At 42.2% G+C, this 26938-nt stretch overlaps 1 protein-coding gene across 2 annotated transcripts; it reads right to left on the bottom strand.

Annotated features, from left to right (window-relative positions):
- Positions 1 to 547: 547 nt before the first annotated feature.
- On the bottom strand, positions 548 to 26400 carry SRSF4 (serine and arginine rich splicing factor 4). 2 transcript variants are annotated; one of them, XM_082348280.1, is made up of 6 exons: positions 26100 to 26400; positions 10277 to 10419; positions 9275 to 9387; positions 6167 to 6381; positions 2285 to 2374; positions 548 to 2024 (listed from the first exon to the last, which is right to left on the bottom strand). In XM_082348280.1, exons 1-6 carry the CDS (start codon positions 26204 to 26206, stop codon positions 1214 to 1216), a joined length of 1479 nt encoding a protein of 492 aa, XP_082204406.1. In that variant the 5' UTR covers positions 26207 to 26400; the 3' UTR covers positions 548 to 1213. The 2 variants fall into 2 exon arrangements, with proteins under 2 accessions (XP_082204406.1, XP_082204407.1); XM_082348281.1 differs by lacking the exons at positions 9275 to 9387; positions 10277 to 10419; positions 26100 to 26400 and adding an exon at positions 7251 to 7638.
- Between the last annotated feature and the right edge of the window lie 538 nt (positions 26401 to 26938).

Raw genomic sequence — 26938 nt, 5'->3', positions numbered from 1 at the left:
TGTCACACAGGCCCTCCAGCTTCCCTCCTGCTCTGATCGATGCCTCTCTACAGTCCCTTAACGGTGGAGACCAGATCAGAACCACTCTATCTATCTCTGGAACCTCCTATAGAGGTAGGTCAGACAAGTAACAGAGAGTGAGTGGGACAAGGGTAATCCTGAATGGTTTTTCTTCCTGGTTTCGATTAATCCAAATTCTAAGGCAATGAGGTATTCTACACTTCAGATTCATCATGGCAAGACATTCAACAATCAGCACAGAAGAAAGAACTCTGTTCATGAAGAGCTCATCTGGTGATGCTCTGAGTTGCCAAATTGATTCACTTATCAGCTTGGCCATAGGAGTCTTGATAGGAAGGATTTATAAACCCCTAAGAAACTTGACTTTATTCTGTTGGGTGAGAAAACTCCTTCAGGAAAAGTGTTGGCTCCCTACCCATGGGTGATCTCAAGGAACAAAACAGCCATTATATCATGAACTTTTTATGCTAAGAAAAAGATATCAAGATGCATCAGGAAATGCAATGTCAATTCAAGCACCATGAAATTTTGTCAAGCAAAAATAGTCTTTATTCAAATTTAATGGAAACAGGGGTCACTATACTTTGCAAGACGGGGAAAAATAAAATTAAAAAAAATTCTTTTCTTTTCTTTTTTAATATAAAACAATATAATCACAATACCAGAATATGGAACTCTACAGTTTATTTCCTATGGGTTACTGCAGGTATCAATTTTCCTCGACTGTGCTATTCACAACTTTGTTAAGTCCAAAAATATGAAACCAAAGTGGTAGGAAACTTAAGACTTAGCACTTTCACTAAATGGCATACATCAAAGGGCATCAATTCAAGGGCAAAATGGTTGAACTCACCATACCTACCTATGTCATCATTCCAGCCTTAAAGCCATCCAGGTACTGAGCTCCCTGTAGGAAAGGCCAGGCCTCAAAGCCAAGGCATTTTGGATATTCTACTGTGGGCCATGAGTAAAGGGGGTTTTCAAAGAGAAGACTGCTTTCGGTCGAGCAGGAAGGCCTGACGCCAGGAGGCTTTATGGAGAGGAAGCGCTTAGACTTAACAACTGTAGACACACCATTAGGGGAGTTAAAAATGTACAGCAGTGACATATGTTCTACTTCAATCACTTGTGCTACGGCTACCAAACATGTACAAAAGACTTCTTGGGTAGTTCCAGCTGTGGTCGTAGCCAGTTAGGACCTTGAGTGGGACCTAGATCTAGACCGGGAGGGCGATCTGGACGCAGACCTGGATCTAGACTTGGACCGGGATCGGGTTTTTGAGGCGGACTTTGATCTGGAGCGTGATTCTGACGGGAGGTTTGGTTTTGATTTGGAATTGGACCTCGACCTGGACCGGGTCTCCTGATTGGCTCCAGCATCCTCACTCTCCCCTCGGCCTTCCCTCTGGCCGGACTCGGACTTGGCGTGTTCCCGCTCCTTCGAGCCTGAGCGGGATCGCGATCTGGACTGGGAGCGGTCGGTGTCTTCCTTCTTCTTCTTCTTGCTGCTGCTGCCCGACTTGCTGTCTCGCTTGCCACCCCGTTTTCTGCTCCTCTCGCTCTTGCTGCGGCTGCGGCTGCGGCTGCGGCTCTCCTCCCTGCTTCTCTTCCTCCCCTTCCTCTTGTCCTTGCTCTTGCTGCGGCTCCGGCTGCGGCTGCCTCCTTTGCTGCGGCTCCGGCTGCGGCTCTTGCGCAGGCTCTTCTCCTTGCTTCTGCTTCGGCTCACGCTGCCCCGCTTCTCCTGCGCGCCCCTCTCCTGGCTGCGGCTTCTACTTTTGCTCTTGCTTTTCTGCCGGCTGGGGCTGCGGCTCTTGGACTTGCCGGTGCTGTCGCTGTTCTGGACCTTCTCCTCGGCCTGGTCCTTGCTCTTGCTGCGGCGCTTGTCGGCGCTGCGGCTGCGGCTCCGGCTCTGGTCCTTGCTGGGGCTCCGGCTCTTGTCCTTCTTGCTGCGGCTGCGGCTCTGGCTGCGGCTGCGGCTCTTGCTCCGGGAACGGGACCCTGACCTGGGGAGACATGGGGACGGCGAAGCCGCATGTGACTTTGTACTTTCAGGCTGCTCATGAGAAGAACAGACTAAAGCTATGTGTGGAGCTGTGCCGCACAATACAAAGCCCGGCTTGTGCTGGCCAAGGACTGCTTTCTGAACCCCCGAGACTCCAGTCCAGAGCTGGGAATCCTGGGGTGAGGGAAGACTGGGAACACCATTAACACCAAAGTGGGAAACGGTGCCTGTGGGCCCTGCATGAATACCAGGAAGACCTACCTGGATCGGGATCTACTCTTAGAATGACTGCTTTTGCTGCTGCCGCTTCGGCTTCTGCTCTTACGAGAATGTCTGCTTCGAGAGCGAGATCTAGGGGAGAAAGTTTTTTCTTTTTTAATACTTGCTGACAAAATGCTGGCTGAAAAGAGTCAATTCAGACATCCTTTCTATCAAAAAATATGCATGGCCCTGGCTGTGTCCAGGCACAAAGCTGAAAGAGAACTCTCTCCTGTGCTCTGGGCCCAGAGATCCAGTCACCCGCAAACACTCCGCCTGGAATGGCCTGCCTGAAACTCGTAGTGCCTCCATTCCTGAACCCACTGCCCCCCAGACGTGCTCTTTTTGCTGGGTTCCTTCCTTATTCCCACCGATGCCGCTGTTATTCACCAGTTCCTCACACGAGGAACCACAGCCACCCTCGACTCCCCTCTCTGCCTCACTGTCTTCTGCACTGTTGATTCTGCCCTCGATCTTCTCCAGTTCATCCACCTCGGCTGCCCCCCAGCAAGCCACCACCACTCTCCCTGGTACCGCAGCAGCCCCCTAACCAGCCTTCCTGCGTACACTTTTGCCCTTCACTTATTTATTCAACTGAGACCAGAGAGCTGTTTTAAAAATACAGCTGACTCTTGAACAACATGGGTCTGAACTGCCCGGGTCCACTTACACACGGGGTTTTTTCAATAGGTACGCACTACAGTACCTCACGATCTGCGGTTGGCTGAATCCACAAGTGTGGGCACTGCGGATGTGAAGGGCTGGCGCCCCAACCCCGCTTGTTCAAGGGTCAACTGTACCCTCCAAGATTAAAGAGTCTCTAATAAGCCGAGACTGTGGACTCTGTCGTTTCCTACCAAAAGCAACCAGGGCTCCTTGGGGAAAATGACCAATTCCAGGTGCAGGGCAGGAAAGGCAAAGATGGAACCTCTCATCATGATGGAAAGAGACTTCCAAAGATTCCTGGGTACTATCATCTATGAAAGAACTCTTGCTCAAAATTTTTAATCTGTATCTCAATCACACCTCTCTAGACCTAACTTCCAGTTTATGGACGCTCAGGGGATAAAGTACAACAATACAAAGAGGAAACATAAATTCAGAATGTGGGACAGTATTAAAAAAAAAAAAAAAAAGCTAAGAAAAGTAATTGTCGTGGGGTGGGGTGGGGGGATGAGGTAGGGGGACTGCTTCAGACTGAAGAGACCCAATAACCCCTTGCAATACATGACTAGATGGATCCTGGCCAGGAGAAAACACAGCTCTGAGGATAGCCATGAACAACTGGGGAAATCTGAATACGGCCTGGACACTAGATGACTTTATGGGATCACTGTTAATGTTCTTAGGTTGGAAGACAGAAGTGTGCTTATCCTCATTCTTGGAGATACACGCTGAAGTATTTGGGGGTGAAGTGTCACTCTCCACAACCTCCCTTCAAATGCTACAGCACAATAAATGTATAGGGCGTGTCTATAAATATACAGAGAGAAAGACAGAATTTTAGTAACTGTTGAAGCTATAAGGAGAGCATATGAGTGTTTATGAACTATTCTTTCAACATTTTATGTTTGAAAATGCTGCAATAAAAAATTTGCGGAAATATTTAGTAAAGCACAGTCACACAAAAATCAAACAAAACCAAAAGACACAGAAGCCAACCTGAAGGGCTCCCAATGACCAAAGACAGAACAATTTGAGCAAAAACAAATTGACTGCAATGGATCAAACATTAAATATGCAAAGATCCAAGAATTCATTCAAAATAATACTAAACAAGCAACCTCACCACCACCTTTGGGTGTTGCTGGGCACATTCAATATACTGAAAATTGGTAAATAAAGGTATCAACTTTTACTTTCCATTTCTTATAAAAAATCTATTTTAGGGTGGTAGCAAAAGGGTGGAAGAGGGAAATCATCCTTCATAGAACTACAGCCTTTAAATGCACAAAGAACGGAAAACTAGAAAGTCATCATGTTACAACCACAGCTGAATGGCTCGAGGTAATGATTCTCAGCAGATGTTAATAACTCCACCGTTAGGTGCAATGCTGGCGCAGAACTGTATAATGGACGGCTCACACGGATGCATGTTATCATCACTCAAAGTGGGACATCCAGACACCACACAAGTGCTGCAACAGGAAGTACAAAGCACCTGCTAAAATACTGGCCTTACTCTAAATGCCCGCAAGACCTAAGTATGACTTTATGGGAAACATGAGGGACAGGATAAAGGGATGTGCTAAACATACCAGAAGAGCACAATCTGCAAAATCTCAACTACGGAAAAATCTTCAGAACAGAAAACCGTTTCTTCCACAACTAAATGGATGGAAAATAAAAAGAGGTTGAAGGACGATGCAGCCATGATTAAAAGGAGAATTAAGACACATGTCATCTGATTGCAATGTGTACACCTAGTTGGGATTCTAATATGAACAAACCAACTACAAAAATACATACATATTTGAGGCAACTGGGGAAAGGTGAATACAGATGTGTTGCTGTGGTATGGCCTCATGATTTTATTTAAAAGGTTAGGGCCTCCCTGGTGGCGCAGTGATTAAGAATCCACCTGCCAATGCAGGGAACACAGGTTTGAGCCCTGGTTGGGGAAGATCCCACATGCCGCGGAGGAACTAAGCCTGTGTACCACAACTACTGAGCCTGCGCTCTAGAGCCCACAAGCCACAACTACTGAGCCCGCATGCTTCAACTACTGAAGCCCATGCGCCTAGAGCCTGTGCTCCGCAACAGGAGAAGCCACCGAAATGAGAAGCCCGTGCACTGCAATGAAGAGTAACCCCCGTATGACACAACTACAGAAAGCCCAGGTGCAGCAACGAAGACCCAATGCAGCCAAAAATCAACCAATCAATTTATAAAATAAATAAATAAATAAGTTTATAAAATAAATAAAAGGTTAGAGATACCCACTTTATAGGCAGAATGACAGGATGTCTAGATTTGCCTTCAAACAATGAAGTAGGAGGGGGTGATGAAACAAGACTGGCAAAATGAAAGATACTGAAGCTGGATGGGTGATAAGTATAAGGGGACTCAAAGTTCGTATTTTCTCTAATGCTTTATGTATTGTTTTCAATAAAGAGTTAAAAAACAAAACAACAAAACCTGAAAAGCTTAGACTAATGACTTCCAGCTACTCTTAAACCCTTAACCTGGCCTGTTGCTCAGCAGGATCTCGCTCTTCTCTACCTCATCTCAAGCCATGCTCCTCTGCTTCCCCCTTCCCCACAACAGGGCCTTCAAAATACGCTGCTCTCTCTGCTAAAAAGGCACTATCCCCCCTCTCTGCCCACCATGTCCAACTCATCCTTTAGGTCTCAGCTTCTATGACAGTCCTTAGGGAAGCCTCTGCCAGCTCTCCGGACGAGTTGGGCCGCGTACCTTCCCTTTGACATACTTATCACAATGGTAATTATTTGCTCAATGCCCGTCTTCTCCACTAGATTGAGTTTCATGAGGGCACGGACCATGTGTGTCTTGTTCACAAATGCCTGGCTCATCTGCAAAACAGCTGCCAAATAAGACAAAGTCTCCACTCCTGAGTAGCTGGAGTATCTGGGAGAGTAACAAGGGGTGAGTGGTCATGTTCACCCCCAGTAATGGTATGATTTAGGGGACCCAAGAAGAAATGTAAGAGAAGGTCACTGATACCTGCATCAGAGAAAGGACTTTACTTCTATTTGTACTCATGACAAAAGAGTTCAAGAGTTTTGCAAATAAATGTTCAGTTCAAAGTTCTGAGTAACTGGACCAGACAGAACCATGGTACTGAGACTTCAACAGAATACTGAAAATGGATTATCTATGTGCTCATTAATGAATTTACAGCAAGCGCCAACACATTATTAGTACCTTGAGTGACTCCGGCTCCTGGAGTAGGACCGGCGTCGTCTAGAACCGGGTTTGTCTTCAACTAATCTGATTTTTCTGCCATTGACTTCAGTTCCATCTAACTTTTCCAAAGCTCTTTTCATATCAGAGTAAGACACAAATTCAATCACCCCTTCATTTTTGCGTCCCTTGTGAGCATCTGCATAGGTCACTTCTCCCGCCTGACGCATATAATCCTAAAGAAAAACAAAACCCCCCAATAGGTTAAGACACATTTTGTGAAAATATCTAACACAATCATAATGAAAGTTTTCCCTTTCCTTTAGGAAGAAATGCTAGCTTTCCTCAGAATGAAGTCGACTCTTAAGTATTTACAGCTACACACCGACCATTTACTGAGGTTCTCTGAAGTGTTAGGCATTAGGTGGGTAGTAGAGATAATAAATAAATAATTTAACTGTTTCTTTAAATAGTTTTGTTTGAATATAAATTTTTTTAGTTAACTATCATTTCCCAAATTTTATAGTGGCAAGTTCTTTGTTTACAGAAGCTTTAGAAGCTCAAGTTACTACATTTAACTCAGGTCTTTTGCATTTCATCATAAATCCTTATTGAAAACACGTATAGCTGTGGATAAATATCTAAGGTAAAAGGTAAACAAATTCAAAAATGGATTACGAAAGACAAAAAGACGATAGAACAATATTGTCCAGCTCTGGCTTCAAAGTGGAATGACCACCCATGTCCCTTCACTATTATAAGCCTCTTTCCTCATTCTCTCTGAGGACTTAATATAACCCAAAGAGAGAATACAACTAACATGACAGATAAATACTGAAGTGATATATAAATAAGAGAACATAATCAGTGTTTAAAAAGAAAATGAAATCTGGGGTCTTGTAGCCAATTTCCCCATGTTTGTTTATATATAATATATACTCAATAATAAATATTTGTGGAATGAATACATGAATATTCAATAGCAGTTCATTTTTGTTATTGCTTTCCTCTCCCTATTTTGCAAAGTTACAAACACTGACTATATGCCATTTGATACTATTCCTCTACTCACTGCATCATAAAATGTTTACATGTCTTAACATACATTACATTCTTCATAATTAGTGTGTCCAATACTTTTTCTGAGGATTTCCCAATTGCTGGGACTTCTGGGATTTCTGGGTTTTATATACAGTCCTTGGCCATTATTCATAATCTAGCAATGACCGTCTTCATGCAAAAATTTCTTTACTTCAGCTGAATTATTTGCAGGAGTGGGGGCTCTGGGAAAAAGGCAGGGAGCCCATATAATTTATCATCCAAACTGGGATACATCTAAGAGTAAAGGAAGATGCTATTAAGTTATGCCACACCTGGGACTATCCTGGGCAAGTTGAGATATTGCCATACTTCCAAATTAATAATAATAGCTGCTAACATATTGAATGTTCATTGGATGATAGGTAGGATTTAATTAATTTAGTCCTATTTAGAGCCACATGAGGTAGATACAATCATTATCCCTATTTTACAGGAAAGTGAAATACAAGAGATATTAAGCAAACTGCTCAAGGTCGTTCAGGTAGTAAGTGAAGGAGTTGGGGTCTGAACATAAGCAGCCAGACTTAAGGACCTAAATTCTTAGCACCACCCACACCGTGGGTAAAACGACCAATTCTCAATGCCACTACTCTATAAATTTCAACTCAACGCCACCACTGGCTATTATGAATTTACACATTTTTAAAAACTAACAATATACCACCTTACATTAGTTTTATTTTTGCATTTCCGTGATTAATAGCTAGCATTTGTGCCTGGAACCATTCTAGGCTTTTTATATAAAAATGCATTCATTTCTCACAATAACTCTGAGTAGAAATGAGTATTTCTCCCATTTTATAGTTGAGGAATATGAAGTGCAAGAGGAAAGTAAGTTGCTGAAGTAAAATAACTGATAAGTGGCAGAGCTGGGATTCCATCCAGGCAGGTGGGCTCCAAAGTCCTGCTCTGAAGGCTCCCTTGACTTCCTAGGAAATTGGCTCGACTACTCTCCTTTCCTGAGAGGGAAACTGCCAAAGACACAGAAGTATAAAACCAACTGAGGACGTTGGCTAGGCTCCATTTTAACCGCAAGTTGGAAAGCCTTTCTAGTTTCTAGCCATAATGTTCAATCCTTAACTCTCAGAATACTGGAGTCATTCCTTCAGAGAGGACAGTCTTGTTGGCAGACACTCAGTAAGGGCCTGCTGTAATACTGACAACCAACACAGTGTACTAGAAAAAATACCAGCATATGTTTTAGTCTCAGCTCTTCTGCTAAGACCAACTGTGCGAATTAACGTTTTCTGGATCTTATCTTTGTTTGCTAAAGACTGTTGAGAGCACATTAAAAAAAGAAAAAAAAAAGATGTAAAAGTGCTTTGATAAGTTACTACTTTTTGCTGAACCTAAACATACTCACTCATTTTGCTAGAGATGACTTGTTTAATGATGGACTAAAAATGAGAAGTGAGATAGGAAACTCTGAGCAACCTTTACATTTGCCCTCCTAAGACCATCCAGGTTAAGGCACGCTCAATAAGGTTTTTTCCCTTTTGAGATTAAAAACCAACACCATTTTCAAAAAACGAGCTGTGATCAGTACACTGCATGGCCAGTACACCACTGGACTGTACTTTTTGACATTAAAACTCTTTCAGGACAAATATTCAATGAAAAACAAATAAATCTTAGAAAAGAACATGGGTCAGATAGTCATTTTCACCAATGAGGCTCTACACTGGAAGCTGACACAAACTTGCCTATTACAACTAATACTGCAGGAAACTGCTGGCTGCAATTTTTTCTTTTATTAGGGAGAAACTACATTGTTATCTCTCTGTAACATTCTCTACAGAAGAAAATTTCACATAACATAGGTTGTCCTTAGCATGCTGGCCCCATAACATACAGTAGCAGTGAGATTCCAGTGTCTTTTGTGTTCCTATGGAAACTTTAATTGGAAAATCTCCAAATGCTTTGGGAAAGCTTTCTCTGTGTGCCTGGGCCTGCATAAAATAACCTCTTTCCTTAACTCAACCTTAACTCCTGCCCAGCTGTAACCCAGAAGGTTAACAGGGCCCAAACCTTTAGGTCTTGCCAGCTGCACCGACTTGACAAATTCTCCACAATAAGTCTGTATTCTGTGCGGGTAGGAGGGCCATATTTATCTCGGCCACTTCTTCTATAACCATATCCACCTTTGGAAGGTTCAAATAGATGAGATTACTTCAGTGGAGGAAAAAGAAAAAATGATACAGCACATATTCCCCTTAAATATACCATCTACCCCCACCCCAAATAGTATATATTTTAACTCTATCCCCACCCTTAATTCTAATCTAGATTTTAAAAAAAGCAATCAGCTAACATGAAAATTTAATTTAATTTACAAAGTTGTAAGTATGTATTCATTAATATTTATATTTAAAATTAACATGCATAAATTAAAAACTATCAACAATTTAACAATTTAGAAATAACTAACCAAATTACTAAATCAGTTACTGGCGTTACTCACAGTGATTAAAGTTTTTGTGAACATTTTATACGAAAAAAAGATTTTCAGGCACCTATTTCAGTTTAATCTCATCTGTGTCTAACCCTTGGGATCCTCACCACCCAGGTCTAATGGGGAAAGGTTGCGGTCGTCACATGGCTTCCTGTTTTTGGTCAGCCAAGGGCCACAATGGTTCAAAGAGCCACGCATGGAAAGGTAACCCAAGGTCAGCAAATGGAACAGGCAGTCATCTTAGCCTCAAAGGATTCTTTTAATTAAAACATTGAGGTCTTTGTTAAATCTATGTTAAACAATTGCATTACAGAGAAAAAAAACAACAACACAAACACACATCATTAAACATATTTATAAAGTATTAAAACAAGAAATTTATGTCATTAATTTAATTACAATTAAACATTATTAAAGATGTTTATTTGCAATTTTACATTTAAAAAGATACATAAATTTATAAAACAAATGGCTTAAATATCAATACATTTCAATGTAACATTAATTAATTAATTACTTTAAAAATTAACATTTAATAACAGGCATGTCACTGATACAAATGCCCTTTAAATGCTTACTGCGTCCAGAACCGTAACTGCCATCTCGTCGCGGGCCGCGGGCATGCTCAACAATTACTCGCTCACCACAAAGGTCTTTGCCATTCAGTTCATAAACAGCATCATCTGCATCTCGCAGATCATCAAACTCCACAAACCCATATCTAGAAGAAAGCAAACAAAGTCCTGGTTGGCACCATTCTGACACCCAGCTTCACTAACATTAAAGAGAAAGCAATGAGGTTCATGCTTAGCAAAGGTTAGGTGGGTTTTGCAAACTACGGATCAGCTTTCTCTTCCCTTTAGCAGAAACCACTCAGCTTTGTGCCCGTGGGTACTGCAAGAGGGCAGGGAGACTTCTGAAGGTTGACTCCTGTCTTTCTAATAGGAGGCTGGCTAAATATACAGAGACCACTTCTTCTGTTCCCCAAGTAGCTGGTGGCAACTGCAAAGACCTCCACAGGGATGCTTGGTATAAGGTATTAAAATACATAATTCTACAAGATTGAATATTTGCTCTTTCAAGTCACATAAAAACTCATTTTCTTTTTTTAGCTTTAGCCCCAAAGTGGTATCTTAGAGAACAATTAGACCTACATTTAGGCACTGTGTCTTAACTGTTAAATCATGTATGGAGTAACAAACCAGGTTTAAAAAAAAAAAAAAAAATCACAGTACCCTGACTCTCCTCAGTGAAAAAAAAAATTTTTTTAAAGTTCTCATTTCTCTACCTAAACAAATAAGTCACAAGTGAATTAACTATTCTAGAAACTACCAGTGAAAAAAATCTGGTCCTATTCTCTTCCTCATGATATTCCAAATTCATTTCCATGAGGTATTGGTAGGCTGGAATTCTCTAAAATCTATATACAACTGTGCAAACTTCTTTTACACAGTAGTGCTAGCAATTTCCCAGCAAACAGGTTTGGTGGTTTAACATATATCCAAAAGAAAACAACCCCCTACCCCAATCCTATTAATGCCTGCTGAAGAGTACAACTTATAAAACTAAAAGGCAAAATTTGTAAGATATTTATAAGCAAGGTTAAACAAATGCCCTATCAACTGTTATCAAGAAACTTTTAGTTTGCTCTGATGTGGCTGTGAAAAGTCTAGCTTTGTGAGCACTGCCTATAGCTAAAAACCAAAACCATCTTAATCATACAAGTTACAAGCAACATCTTTAAACTTTAACAGAGCTATGTATATAGGCAGATACTGACTACAGTTTCCCTCCGGGTTTACACCTACTGAAACTAAAGACAGGTTACAAGACTTGCCAGAAGTTCATCCAGCCTGACCAAAATTATTCCAGTTTCTTCAGCATGTAATGCTGTACTCAGCAACATGCTAAGTGAGAGAACTCAGAATTGAGGAATTCTTCCTTTACTAAAGATTAAAGAGTTTCTATCAAACAAGAGTCTCTCAAGGTGACAATGTACAGCTAAAAACTTTGGAGGGTTCTTTATGCTGAAATGTCTCTGAGTGGCATTCAAACTTCAAGAGGCACTGAATCTCAACTCCATTAAAGAAAAGTAACACAGAAACACCCAGTGTTTAATGGGAAATGTTCTGTAATAACACAATTCAGAAGACACCTGGCTCAACTTATGGGTTATGAAATCTTTAAAACATGGTTTCACACTTCCATAAGCTGGAATTGCCGAGCAGCGTAATAAGAATGATTTTGACCATGATTGTCATATTTGACAAAGTAAAGCCTCTCCAAATCAATAACTTGCTATGTTAAAAAGTGCTTTATGATCATTAAAAATCTTTAATAGATAAAATATATTGCAGCTACTTTTTTCTTTCCTAAATAGAGTGAGTCATCAGGAAAGCTATACTATCATTTTTAGAGACAAAATAAAAAAGAGCTAATAAAAAAATAAAATCTAACTACTTTTTGCTTTGGTTTATTCCTAAATAGATCATAAAATACCTCCTGCCCCCAAGAGTACCTTCCTTAATTTAGTTGTCAAGATTGGTCACAGGTCTGCATTGCCCACTTGCCCAGATGCCAAGTATAGAGGGATGAGAGAAAACATCCAACACGGGCATGATAAAATGGCCTCCACGCCCTTCTAAGAGTTCACACTGGCTCGGAACCATTCAATGCCCCTAACTCATCTGATGTGATGTCATAAGGACAACGCTGACTCACAAGGATTAAATAAAGAAGTCACAGAACACCCCATTTTCTTCAACAAGCAAGTTACTTAGCCACATTTTGGGGATATCCTAGTAACTTATTAAAACAGCTGACTTAAGATCAAATTTATTTCACAGAAAAATCTTGGCTACTATTCTGTGAAAAGCCACAAAATCTATTTGGAACATTTTAATGTCAAAGTCCAGTCCAAGGATTAAATCAGGAACCTGACTGTCACTTCTGTCACTGACATGCTGGGTGGGCCTGGAAGACTAAACCATACTCCTGCACCATAAACCATACCTGATAGGATTCCTGTCCTGAGAGCAAAGTAAAGACCAGATCAGTGTGTGGTTGCTTCTACCACATCACTGTTTATTTAGATCAGTTTTACTGAAAGAATTACTTCACTCGGTAAGTAATTGGAGTAATTGGTAAGTAAGTGGAGTGAATGGGTTCCCCAAATAAGGCAGGAAGACTAGATAGCAACAATAAAATGGTACTTAATATTTATTAAGTAATCTCTATGTACTAAACAATGTTATCTTATTTAATAATCACAATACCCAAGAGCCAGGTACTGTTATCTGTTTTACAGATGAGGAAACTGAGGCACATCGCATTAAACAATGTGCATAATAAAACAGCAAAGCTGACATTCAAAGCCTGTGGCATGACTCCAGAACTCTATCTAAGACTGGAGCAGCGGGAACTGGCCTGGGTTCTAGTCCTGGTTCTGCAATAAACCAACTCTGAAAAGCACATTTAAATCACTTTATTTCTCTGGATCCTAGTTTATCTGTGAAATGAGGGAGCTATACTACGTATCTCTGAGGTTTCTCCTAACATCAAAAGTATGACAGTTAAAATGAAAATTAGTCCTCCTCTGGCTTAACAATGGGATAAAATTTTAGTTTTATTTAAACAGTTTAACTGTCTCTGAATTAAATTCTAGTGCCTTTAAGAAAGCAAAGCTCTTCCTGGTAACACGGGAGAATCTTTCTAAATCGATCTTAACATCCCTTTGTGCGTTGTAGCAAAAAACGTGAAAGTAATCTCCTCTCCCAAAAAGTACTCTCCTTTTGAATCATTTGTCAAAGGAGGGATATAAAATACACGCATTCATGTGTGCACACACTATGTGTCGGCATGTGTGTATTTATGTAGACATATCTCTGGTGTGACCGGTAGATAAGCCTTACAAACATAACCCAGCAGATAAATTTCTCAATTCTAGCTGCAGATACCCCTCCTCTTCTCTATTAAAAACAACCATCTTTCAGTAATTCTAGTATGAGAATGAAGAAGATGAAGGAATTCAGGAGAATGAATCTACTACAAATTAATAAATCCCTCTAAGGTAGGGACTGATAAAAACCAAAACAAATCAAACCCCCACCAATATGCCTCCTCTGGCTTGACTCCCAGATGTTGTATCTTTCGACCTTTCTCTCTACACCTATGTGAAAGAACAAAAAGCATGGCCTAACTATTAAATGTAAATTTTTTCAATTAAAAGAAAAACTCCTTTCTTCAATGTTTCTCTGCTATTGCCTTTTCCCACTCTTTTCCTCTAGATCACATTTAATCCCAACAAATTTAGTCAAAAAATGATGGCCGAGGAATTCCTGCCATTTTCTAAGAAAAGTGGGCACCATGATTCTTACCAACTATAGACAGGTATTCTGGATACCACAAACAAAAGCCACGTTGAATTACGTGGGCTGCTCTAAACTTTAGTCCATTCTTATACCACTGCCAATGTGCTGGTCTTCCTCACTCAACAGCTGATGTACTGCTCAGACTATCAGTCAGAACTCTGAAATGCTAGAACTGGAATGACATGTTTTTAAAACTAAAGTACTCCAAGACTTCAATTTTCAAAATGTTAATCACACTTTTTCACCCAAGAAAAATTACCACCTGAGGTTGTGTTGTTGCTGAATAGTCTTCCCCTGATCTAATGACCTACACCAATGGTCCCAAATACCACGCCGTATGTCCTACTGAAGAGGCTGGGGAGTCTATCTCACCCCTCCCGAAATGGCTTAGGGCCATCTCCGTCTTCCAAACATCTTCACCGGACAGGGCGTGACTAAGGGGGTGCGCACCACCAGCTGACTGACGGGGGGTGGGGGCGAGGAGCGAGGGAAAGCAAGCCTCCATGCGTGTGCCTGCTGTCACCCGCCAGTACTGCTTACCGCCGGGGCACGCCTTGGATGTTCTCTCTATAAGAAAAATTTGCCCCTTTCCACGGTGGATCTCTGCTCACCTTTGTCCTAAAACTGTGCCACATGCTTTTCTTTGTATGTGGACATGACAGTCCTCAGCCAACCATCAGCAGGATGTGAGTTTTGTTTTCCCAATGTGGTGAGCCATTCCCACATTCACTCATTTTCCTTGCAAGAACCGAACCTCTCCATGGCTGGTCAGGATTAGGGATGTTGCTGTAGCCAAGGAAAAATTTTCATCTGTTGAAGTTAACCCATGGGGTGGCTTGAACCCTGAAACTAGGGTCAACAGCAATGTACTTTAAGGGCAGAGCCCTTAAATCTACCCTGAAAGAAACGGCATTCAGTGAACAGGAATCAAACAGCTTTCTTTCAAAGCACTCAGTGTTGATCCTATGCTTCAGCCAGCTTGTGTTATGAGGTGAAAAAAGTTAGGGCACACTAACAGGATAGTAATAAAAAACGAAAATTCTTGCTCTCTGCATAAAGTGCTTGGAAAACTGCAGAAAGACACTTCTGCAACCAACTCTCTAGTGCTCAGGTGAGGCCAACTCAGAGAAAGCTTGTGAGTGACAACCATGTAAGTGCCCCCAATTCCAAAGGTCTGCAAAATTCCAGGGAAGCAGTGGTCAGGCCCTCAAAGTAGAATTAACCAATGTCACATTCACTGCTCTGAGTCACTGATTATGGTTGCAATTTGACTATCCCAGTAACTGAGGGTTGTTTATAACCCACCACTAGGAGCTCCTACCACACAAAGTGGGTTCCTGAGATCCTTTTTATCCTGAGACAGGAAGGAGGCTGCTCTGGGCATTCCGGCCTCCCTCTCTTTAGCCTCAGAGGAGGGAGGGCCATCACGGCCACCCGTGGAAGGTGGATGACTTACCCGTGCTCACTGAGTGGCAGAGCTGGGGTGCGACTTCAGGGCTCACCAGTACCCAGTCTGGGGCTCTTTTCACGTCGGCAAACTGGCAGTTCCCGCACACCAAGAGCTCTCTGCTTAGAGCTAGTGTGGATTCCTGGTCTGCAAACGTTGGCCACAGCTCAGTCTGCACTTGATCTTTCCCCACCTTCAAAGAAGAAAACCTACCTCATGATTCCTCTCTTCTGGTCCCCTGACCACCTGATTCACTCCTAACAACACTGTCATTGCCTCTGGCTGTTCTTCTCTGGCTGCCCACTTAGTGCACTGCCTAGTTCTACAGTGTGCTCATTCTGCTGGGCCCCCAGGGCGGCCTCTTCCTGTTTGATCACCTTCCTTCGTTCAAGAATATGGCTATTTTTACTTAGTCAACTTGTCTCTTTAAATGTAGTGGGGAAAGTCAGCTGCTTTATCATTCTTTTGCTCAGAGGTCTATATTGACTCCTAAAGATCTTTGTTGATGTCATTCTCTAAACCTGGAATGCCTTGATTACGCAAGGTGAATCACAGCAACCATCTTCCACGGACTTGAGAATTCTCTTTCATGAAGTCTCAGAAACTTGCCGGACTCTAAGCATTTTAGCACTGTCTTTAGCATTAGCACTTCTATTCAATTTTATGTTTTACATGATAATGTTTTGGTGACCTTTCAAGCCTTGTTCTTTTTCCTTTGTGCTTATCCTCTCATTTGATTATGAGCTCTTTAATATTAACAAAGGCTAATATTTAGAACAGTGCCTGGCACACAGTAAATAATTCATCTATAATATTTCATTCATTCCTCATATCATATGCGAAGAATGCACTACTACTACTACTATTACTCCCATTTTACAAAGAGAAAAATGAGACTGGGAGAGGCTAAGCAACTGGCTTGTAGTCAAGGAGCTCCTAAGCGGTATAGCTGGATTAGAACCCAGGTCCATCTGACTCCAAAACCCAAGCTCTTAACCACAAGGTCACAGTGCCTTTGTAAAGGCAGCTGTTTCTTTTCTCCCACAGTCCTGAGCACAATCCTTTCAAATTCAACAAATGCTGCTGCTTGACTTGATAATCTAACCTTAGATAAGCCAGGCTGTATTAACGTTTTTTGGATACAGCTGGGTCAATTCTCCAGAGGAAAAAAGAAATTGATCTTGGGGCAGGTGAAGCACCCCTAAGCTTGGAGTATGTGACAACCAGGTTACTTTCACTCGTCTTTTGGTTCCCATTAGCCAGTGTCAGCCATCTGGTCCTTCCGAAAACATGTGTGGGTTCAGAACATAACAGACTAGAAGAATAGAGGAAAAATAAGATTATTCTGTGCAATCCCCATTCTGGTGGCCCCATATTAACCCCTGGAATCTGTCTTTGGTTTTAAGGCTCAGCAAAAATTAGACCAGCATAGAGATGATGGAAGGTTGGGCTTAGAGGTGGTAGATGTGAATGGATATTGACAGTATTATGTATTTAAGAATGCATTTAATTAGTTTTGTAAGGAATGGTGACCGGGACCAAAAAATATAAGCATGAATGGTGTGGGAAAAAAATGGATGAGAAATCAAAGAATGCTATAAAGTTTACAGACTTCCAATTATACAAAGATTATGGCAGCAACCAGAAAAGTACTTTGCAGATGACAGCCATCTATGATCTGATTCAACTCCAAACCACTATTAACATGACTACTCTAGCCCACCAGGACTCTTTCCCTTTTCAAAATCCTTTATAATAATGTTCACAACTCTGAGATTTACTGATAATCTCATAGATGAAGAAATGAACGCTTACAGCAGTTAAGTAAAGGCTACCCAACACCTGGGATTCTTCAACCCTAGGTCCTAACCTAAAATCAACACTTCATCACCACGTTCTACTATCTCCACACTAGTGGAAAGAAGTGGTCCATAGAGCAAACAGTTTGAGAAACACAAGCTCTAGCACAGAAAATCAGTTACATCAAATTATATGCTGTGGAAGACAAATGCCCACATGAATGTTAGCATCTTATGAGAAATATTAAATGGCAAGAAATACCATTTCTGCATCTGATGTGTGCTAATAAGTTGTGAACATCCTCTAAGCTAATAGTGGAACCAAGCCTATACGTCAGTTATCAAAATTTTAACACCAGTCTAGGAAAATAGAGAAAGATAACAAATCATTAAGAAAATACCAGCCCATCTCTGAAGGAATACTCACATACTGGAGTGAGGAAAAGAGAACAGAAACAATCATTATTCTAAAAACTAAGTGATAATACAAAATTCCTTCAGAAAGCAGGAGCAAGAGAGGAATCTGTAACCAATTTCAAATCTAGTCTTACTTTGTAACTGGTCTATGGGCCTATTTGCCATTTTGTTTCAACTATCCAAAAGTCTTTCAAAAATGAACTAAGCAAATTCACTTTTACTAGGCTGCTTCCATATTTCTACCCTATAAAATGGGACTACCCGCAGGAAGCAACATACTTGCAAATAGTTTGTGGATCAAACTATCACAACCATAACCCCGCTGTCATAATGAAGTGTTTCACTGTGACCTTTTAAAGTCAACAGGGCTGCTTTCCTTAAAGGGGAGCAAACATAGTCATACCTGTGTACATTTCAATTTTCTGACACTTATCCACACTAAGGGTAAATGAAAAGGTCTCACAAGAAAAGAGATCAACTATTCCCTGATGACACACTAAAGCTCATGAAGACTCAATCACAAATTAAAAACAATTTAAAAAAACTCAAGAGATGAAAGTCATATTGCTAATTTAGAATAAAACTCCTAGAACGTAAGAATCACTGTTACTTGTAGTTAATGAAATAAAGGTGTACACTCAGCAGACAACACTACCTGATTCCACACCAAAGCTACAAACAAAACCAGTTTGTACTTACCTCTAAAACCACACTATAGGCAGGGTGACAGGTGTTAAAACCTCTTAGAAATTATGCCTCTTGGGACCATCCTGGCTGTTTCCATGTCCCTCATAACCACCCCACGGTCCCTGTTTCCTTTTCTTTTTGGTCAAAGATGCCACTCCCCATGCTATTTCTTGGGGATGCCCTTCCCTTGAAAATCAGTCATTTAATTCACTTAATATTTTAATGGATGTTTCAAATTCCTTAAACATTAATGGATCAATAGCTTCATTTCATCCACATGAAATAACTTTTCTCAAAGTCAGTTCATCTGGTCTGTGGTTCCTAACCCCCTTGCCCAAGTCTCCTGCTCACCTCTTTCACTCCTGACGGCTGAATTCAAACCTCCCTCCTCCAGTTTCCCCCCCTCTAGGCCTTGGAGGTCTGTGTTCATGGAGGCCCCCATCTGGCATCCAGGCACAAGACATGGTTGGGGGCCCCGGCGGAGGGCCCTTTAAGTGGCTCTTCAGGCATCAGGTGCAGTTCCAGGACCTCTAGACTTTCATCTCAACACATAGGAAAGGTCATGCAGGGCATTTCCTCAAAATACAGGCGTGCAAATCCAGGGCACAATCCATCCCTCACCTTCAGGATACTCCAAGACCAGACAGCCCTAGCTATGACAACAGGACAGAGACTGTTCACTGCATCTACTTGCACAGATCCGACCCTGGTCAGCCATCACAAAGCTGATACCACCCTTCAGCTCTGCAAAGAGTAGCCTGAGGAGAATCAGTAGCAGTCTCTGTCCGGGCCAACGTCATAAAAAAATAGCACTTGTCTCACTTTTGGCAGTAACTTGGCAGCTTGTTGGAAGCCTCTGCAGAGAGACTAAGGACTTCAGGCTGTGGAACCTGAACTACCTTCTCACCCTTGGAGGCAAGCCCCAAAGGATAGGAATGAATCCTCTGGAAGCAAACAACACGGAGAGCAACTTTGGCTGACACCACCCATGCTCTATCTGGTATGTGAATAAGAAAGATCTTCAGTTTCCAGAGTTGTCAATAACTCATTTTGTAACCTTGGCCCTGTCATTTAATCCCCCGTGCCTCAGTTTCCCCGTCAGTACAAACTAGAGACAACACTTATTTTAAAATTTCAGTGTTAGCTTACAAACTTATAAATATCACCCCCAATAGTATTCTCTCAGATGCTTGGAGCACCTTTCTTCCGAGGATCTCAAAATACAATTTGCTGTTTAGGTTACTTGGAAGTATCCAAAAATATCGGGAACCCAAACCATATTTTATCTAGTCTACATCCTGTGCCTACCTTTTAAGAAGGGAAAAATATTTCATGTGGCCCTTTTATTCATGATACATCAACAAGGAAGGGAGGAGCAAGCTATAAAACTGAGGAATAGGGATTTAAAATGATTTGGCCAAGTAATTACAGACGATGTTTACTCTTATCACAAACTGACTGGGAAACCAGCAACAAGGAGTGGAAGTCTCAAGCCAGGGCAGTTTAAGGTGGTAACGTTTGGTCAAACCGCAGCATGGTATGGTTTCTTGGCAATGACTTTTCAAAATGACAGAAATTTAAAAATCACCCATGGCTTAAGAAAAAAAGTAACCTACCTAATATATTTTGGGGGGAGGTATGTTGACCTCAGCAAGAGACTTCAGTACAAAAACAACTTGGTCACATTTGTAACAGTTACATTCGATACTATGAATAAAACAATGACAGAATGCTACTTAATCCATAGCCCTGTTTCTCATGATTTCTTATTTGTTTAGGAAAAAGTTCTTGGTTAAAACACCTGAAACCATTTCACCTGTTAAATCAGCAAAGACTCTGAACAGTACCATGGGCTCAGTGCTGACGAGGCTGCCATGATGGGCGTGCTCATGCACTGCTGCTACAAGTGTAACCGGCACGGCTCTGCAGGGCAGTTATTTGGCTATACGCATCAAGAGCTTTCAAAATGCTCACTCCTACTGTGACACATGAATTTTACTTCATAGAATCCGTCCTAAGGAATGATTAAAATGCAAACAAAGTTTTTTGCACGTGATATCCATCACAAGGTTATATAGGACAGCAAGAATTGAGAGACAGCCTAGAAGGAATGGTTGGGTAAATCATGATATAGCCATACAATGGATTTTGTGCAGCCCTAAATGATGTTTATGAGAAAGATTTTAATGTAACAGAAAAAATATATGAGAAAAATTAAGCAGAAAAAGTGGGACATAAAATTGCACATAAGACCTTGTCTATGTTAAAAGGATTCTTAATGATACCTCTTTTCTACTTTCTGCTTTTGGTATTGTCTAAATTATCTACAATGCACCTGTATTTATTTTCTAATCAGTCAAAAAGTTATTTTCTAAAAAAAGTTCTTGAACCTGTTATGCTTGGTAGGCTAAAAAGATAAGGCTTAAAGGCTGCAAGATAACTTCCTAATATATATTTTTAGACATTCTAATTAAAAAGTCATAATATTAAAAAATTATGATCAAGAGTAGTTGAGAGTTCAGAAAAATAGGAACTCTTAAATACGACAGGTGAAAATATAAATAAATACCATGGAAACCAAAAGGTAGCAAAAGTTAAAAATGTGTACACTCAGCTCTCCATATCCTGGGTTGGTTGAACCTGTGGGTGTGGAGGGACGACTATGGGACATGGACATCCGTAGATTTGGGTATCTGCAGTGGGTCCTGGAACCAATCCTGTGAATATACTGAGGGACAACTGTATACACTCTGACTCCAAAGTCCATTTTCAGGAATCTGCCCTAAGATTTACATAAAGGATATTTGCCACAGCGTTATATACGTGTAAAATACGTGCAAAACCAAAGACAACTGCAATGTCTTGCAACATGGTTTTGCTTATGTACATTAAATAGTATTTCTATGTGGGAATACTATGTAGCCCTTAAGAATTAGGTTGTGGGAGAACACTTAATGACAAAAGGATCAGGCTGTTAGGTAGAAGCTGATTACAAAACAGAACGTACAGTACGAATCCAATGTGAAAAAGGGAGGCGGGGAGGCTTAAGAAGTGCATGCACCTGCGTGCGGAAAAAAGACAAAGTCTCAAAGTGCAGATACTGTCATCTTTAATTTTTGTCCTCTATATTTAAAAAAATGTACAATAAATATGTAAAATTTTTATAATCAGAAATAAATACATACTATTTTGAAATGTTATATAGATTAAGTATGGGCTTTTTTCTTTTTTTTTTGGCCATACCATGCAGCTTGCAGGATCTTAGTTCCCTGACCAGGAATTGAACCTGGGTCCTCAGCCGTGAAAGCAGAGTCCTAACCACTGGACTGCCAGGGAATTCCCAAGAATGGGCTTTTAATACTAAACTACCAGTTCAATTAACCAGAAACCAATAACTTGGAACATCAATTATATTTTCCTTATTGCCTCTTTAAAAGACAAGAAGAAAAACAAGCTCTCATCAAGGATTTAGTCAAAAGAGAAAATCCCTGTGTAGGTTCTGGGGTTGGCAGAGATTCATCCCAGTATCTCAGGCCTAACAGTGCCCTACAGTGCTCAGGGACAAACAGAACAACAACCTGACTCGCTGAAAGCCGTAACATATTTAAAAAATTAACTAAGGGGTATCTTCTACTTGAAGGAATTTTAAACAGAGGATGAAAACAAAAAACTTCTTGGTAATACTTAGATATCATGAAAATCCAACTACACAGACCAGGACACCCCTGAAAATTCTGGCTGTTCACAATTTCACTGTCTGTAATATGAAACAAAGGTTCTGAAATTTATAGCCAAGTTTCCCTGGAGAGCGTTAATTCACACATTTAACCAACTAAAACAAAAAACCAAAACCAACCCCCCCCCCAAACCCTCAATGGTTTGGGGGTTTACCTGCTACTAGGCAAATAAAATAATCTTAGAATGTGATATGTTTCATTCATTAACTAAAATATGGGAAAATTAAAATATAAAGATCTGAGACCAAAACCACAATATTTTGTGGCAAAAGAAAGTACTGTACTTAAAAAAAAAAAATCTACATTTTACATGAAAAAAGTGATTTACTAATAAAAGAGAAAGCTCACAGAATTCACAAATAATCAAAGACAGCAAAAGTTACCACAGAGTTGGAAGGCTATAAACAGCTGCTAATATTGTTGCTTCCTTGACCCCTGGCCCACCGTGGCTCTTGCTGGCGTTAGTGTGGCACATACAAATGGAGGAGACCAGAGGGGATCTGGAGTGGCCTATGTTGTTGTGGGAGATTTACGTCATGTTCGTGGCCCCAAACTAAACCATCTTTCCAGGAGTTCTCTAAAACTAAGGCAATCTAGATTAGGGTTACCTGGTACAATAAAAGCAGGCAATACATTACTGCATACACCTCCCTTCTCCTAATCCCAAGAGGGTCCATAAAATGTTCTCCTGGATACTAAATCTCCTTTGGAGAGCTCATCTGCTGCCTCATTTGGTCAACTTTCTATTATACCACTGCTTTACACCTACTTAATTAATTCAGAACTTTACCTACAACCCTTCAGCTCAACATAGCTACGGTCTACTGATAAATCTCACTTCTACAAATTTGAACTCTTCAGCAATTCTTCAAAGCCCTAACCATCCAAAATCTTTTGAGTTTCAGTTACTAATAATCACAATCCAGATATGTTAAAAAGGCTTCTCAAGGGGCTCTACTATCCTTTGTACGTTTCCAGGACTATAAGCTTACACATGTTGCTAAATTATGCCATCCTTTCAAACTCCTCTGTGCTACTGCCATCTAATCCAGTCAGTTGCTTGAAATACATCTATATACCATTGGTCCTTTGTTCAGAAGTCATTTTCCTCTGCAATGATTCCTGAATGCTACCAGGAGGTGCACCTGTTTGGTGACTGTTGACACCTGCCTTCAAATCCCTAAAATGACTTCTCATTCTTCATTCCCTTGACTTTCTTTCTTTCTTTTTTTTTTTTTAAATGATTTTATTGGTCTAGAATGACCAACCGTTGGCGTGAGGGTTTGTTTGTTTGTTTGTTTATTTATTTATTTATTTATGGCTGTGTTGGGTCTTCGTTGCTGTGAGAGGGCTTTCTCTAGTTGCGGCAAGCGGGGGCCACTCTTCATCGCGGTGTGCAAGCCTCTCACTATCGCGGCCTCTCTTCTTGCGGAGCACAGGCTCCAGACGTGCAGGCTCAGTAGTTGTGGCTCATGGGCCTAGTTGCTCCGCGGCATGTGGGATCTTCCCAGACCAGGGCTCGAACCCGTGTCCCCTGCATTGGCAGGCAGATTCTCAACCACTGCGCCACCAGGGAAGCCCTCCCTTGACTTTCAATCACAGATTTCATGCATATCATGGTTTAGCAGCACAACTGTAAAAATGACTAGTTCCCCAAGAGACCCACGTATTTAGGGTCCTGGAAGGATCGATTGATCCTTCCTCTTAGATCACCATTTCTCAGGTTGCTCGATTATTCCCTCCAGAGCATTTGAACTCCCATCCATGATTTTGAATGTTTAGTGTAAAATCTTACAGTTGTTGTTTCTGATTTATGTTGTTAAACTTCTAGATCATTCATGAGACTCAATCCAAGCTAGACTGTTTATATCTCAAAATTCTTCCTTATTCTACCATCACCAGTTATGACATACACTATTCCCAGATACTTCAAGCCCCAGTCAATCCACACTTCAAAGCCTATTTCAGACAAACCATTCCAAGTTTCACTTCTTGAGTTTAAATTGAGAGCAAGCATTGCTTAACTCAAAGTGTATGTTATAACCACAAGCACTTAATTCACTCAAGGGCAGAACTGGTTTTCTGCCTCCTCCCTTCATTTAGCACAGTAGAGGCATCTTGTCAGTTATCAACATATTTGTTCCCTTAATTAGCTTTCCTATTAACATCATTTCCTGCTCACTATCACTTGAGTAACCTTAGAGAACAGACCTCACCAAATACGCTGTGTTACTAAACACTTAAGCTAAGATGTCTCCTTATGATCAAGGTCAAATCCCTTTGATTATAGCTACCATTTACAGCTATGAGCCAAATGCTTTACAACTATTATCTCTAATCTTCCTTTTCCTGGTGGATGGGGAAACTCAGAATCACAGAAGTAACTTGTCCATAGGTAGTAAGTGGTGAAGCTACGATTTGACCCAGGCCTGTTTGCTTTCAAAACCCATGCTTTCCCCACAAAATTTACTCTGTCAACTTAATTGGGCTCTGAAGAAAACTGGGAGTTTGAACTTGATTGTTCAGACATATGATATGTATCACAAGAACAACCCCCTGCCCACTTTATCTAGTACGTTTAAGAACTGAGAGCTCTATTGTACAAAATGAGTAACTTCCTAAACCTTCTACTCTAAAAGAAATCAGCATTCATAATAAACACTTGATGGAGGACATTTTCCTTAGTAAGAAGGTGGTCCTTCCTAACAATCAATTTGAAATGACTTGTTAAAATTTTAAACCCAGCCAACAGTTTGAGTACATTGTAGCTTCCAATTTTTCTCAAATGTTCAACTTAGGTATCTTTCATAACTTCTCAAGTGTTAGTTGCTAGTATTACATTGGGGAGTAAACTCTAGCCATATCAGACCTGTTGCAAAGTAGATCTTAAAAAAAAAAAAAAAAAAGCCAAGAGTTCTTCTAACAGCCAAGGTTTAGTACCCTAAAATGTTTCCCCACTCCTTTTACTTTTTTATATCCATGTCTTTGAAGTCCTACCTAACATTTCCCGGTTCTCACAGTTTTCCCTGTTGAATATCTTTTCCAGGGCTGACTCCTCATGCTTTCCCTGAAACTTGTAGCCCCTGCGGGCCCTGCTCTACCAAAGTAGATTAGGAATACAAGTAACAGACCATACCCGGGTGGGTAGTAAGTTAGCAATTTCCTAACTGTAGGTCTCCGTCTACATCAACTAGTTGACTAGTCACGGTGGCCACTATTCTCTAACAAATTCTACAACGACAAAACAATTTTTTGGCAAGTTGGAGAACGGAAACCCCAGCATGGAAACTCTGTACGCAGTCTTAAAGATAGCAGGCTAAGACTTTAATTTACCCTTGTAGAGGGAACGGTGAAGGCTTTCAGCACCGCAAGCCGATACTTTCGAAACCGTCCCTAGACTACTCAAACTAGAGTCTCCCGCCCAAAAAAGTGTAGCACATGGCAAGTCTAAAAAGGGCGTCCCTTCAGAGCTCCCGTCCCCGGGAGAGATGCGTTGTGACCATCTGATCCATTAGACTGGGGAAGAGGTGAAAAGGGAGGAGGAAATCTGTTTGTTTCCAGCAGCCCTCAGAGCGGGAAAGGTCGGTCTCTACTGAAGATGAACCAGGCTCCGGCTCCAGCGCCTGGGAAGGAAAAACCCAGGCCTCCCCGGAGCCCTGGAGCTGTGCCCTCCCTCCCGGAGCCCCAATCCCACTCGGGTTTTCCTTCTCCCCGTCCCACTCAGAGCCTCACCATCGCTCCCATTATCCCTCCACCACCCCCACCCGCGCAGGCGCAGTGGGAACCGGGGCCTACCCGCGCCCCCGAGGCGCCGCGACTATGGCGGGGCCGGAGCAGGCCGGCAGCTCCGCGCGGGGTAGGCGTCCCACTCCCGTCCCCGCGGCCTCCCCGCCACCGCCGGGGCCCCGTCCCCACCCGGCAGGCCCCTCTTCCGTCCTCCTCACCCGTTCTTCAGATCCACCTCCAGGATCTTCCCGTAGCCCTTAAAGAAGCGCTCCACATCGCGCTCCCGGGCCTGGTAGCTCAGGCGGCCGATGTACACCCGTGGCATCCCGGCAACAGCTTCGGCGGCGGCGGCTTGGCCCGGCCCCAGCCCCCCTAGGCGGCGGCCGGCGAAGCGAAAGCGCGGCGACGGCGGCGGCGGCAACGGGCGGGCGGCGGGACGGACGCAGCCGAACCCGGCGACGTACGCGAGCACGCAGCTCGCGAGCACGCGCCTCCAGCCTCCCCCGCCCTTCCCGCAGGAGGAGGGTAACGGGAGGGAGCGCGCGCGCGTTCGCTTCCCGCCCGGCCGGGGCGTGCCCGGAGGCGCGCCGGCGCGGGGCGGGGCCAGGTGATCGACAGGCGGCGCGGGCGGTGCGGGGGCCCTTAGGCCCCGGGCACGTTCTCTCGCGAGCTTGGCGCCAGCGCCTGCGCCGCCCTCCGTAGCCCGTTGGCTTCCCCTTTCTCCCCGGAAGTGTCCGCACCTCCCCCATAGCTCTTCGAATGTTTCTGCTTTTGTCCTTTGATCCGGGAGTGGTTTCGACTTTAGAGTAGATTTGGAATTAAACCTGGCTTCTAACCGTCTAAGTGTCTGACCTTGGGGTCGTTACGCGCCTCCCTTTTGAGCCTCGTTTGTCTTCTGTGTAAAAGGGGGATAGTAATTCCAGCCTTCCAGCGTTGTTTTGAGAATTATAGGCGTACTGTCCCCAGCACATCGTAAGTGCCCAATAAAGTAATGCCAATATTACTTTAAAAATAGGATGACTTGCTTCAGTGGAAGCAGTGTGGAGAGTGGAGAAGG

Source organism: Balaenoptera borealis (genome assembly GCF_965194805.1).
Source record: "Balaenoptera borealis genome assembly, chromosome: 1".
Classification (NCBI taxonomy): Eukaryota; Metazoa; Chordata; class Mammalia; order Artiodactyla; family Balaenopteridae; genus Balaenoptera; species Balaenoptera borealis.
The sequence above is the reverse complement of the archived record's forward strand: the minus strand, read 5'-3'. Positions and strand labels throughout refer to the sequence as shown.

Excerpts from the sequence above, each read along its gene's own strand:
- SRSF4 (XM_082348280.1), bottom strand. The coding sequence starts at position 26,206 with ATGCCACGGGTGTACATCGGCCGCCTGAGCTACCAGGCCCGGGAGCGC. Across the intron at positions 2,375-6,166 it reads AGGAGCCGGAGTCACTCAAG|ATCTCGCTCTCGAAGCAGAC; the intron begins GTACTAATAATG and ends TTTCTCCCCTAG. Across the intron at positions 2,025-2,284 it reads AAGAGTAGATCCCGATCCAG|GTCAGGGTCCCGTTCCCGGA; the intron begins GTAGGTCTTCCT and ends ATGTCTCCCCAG.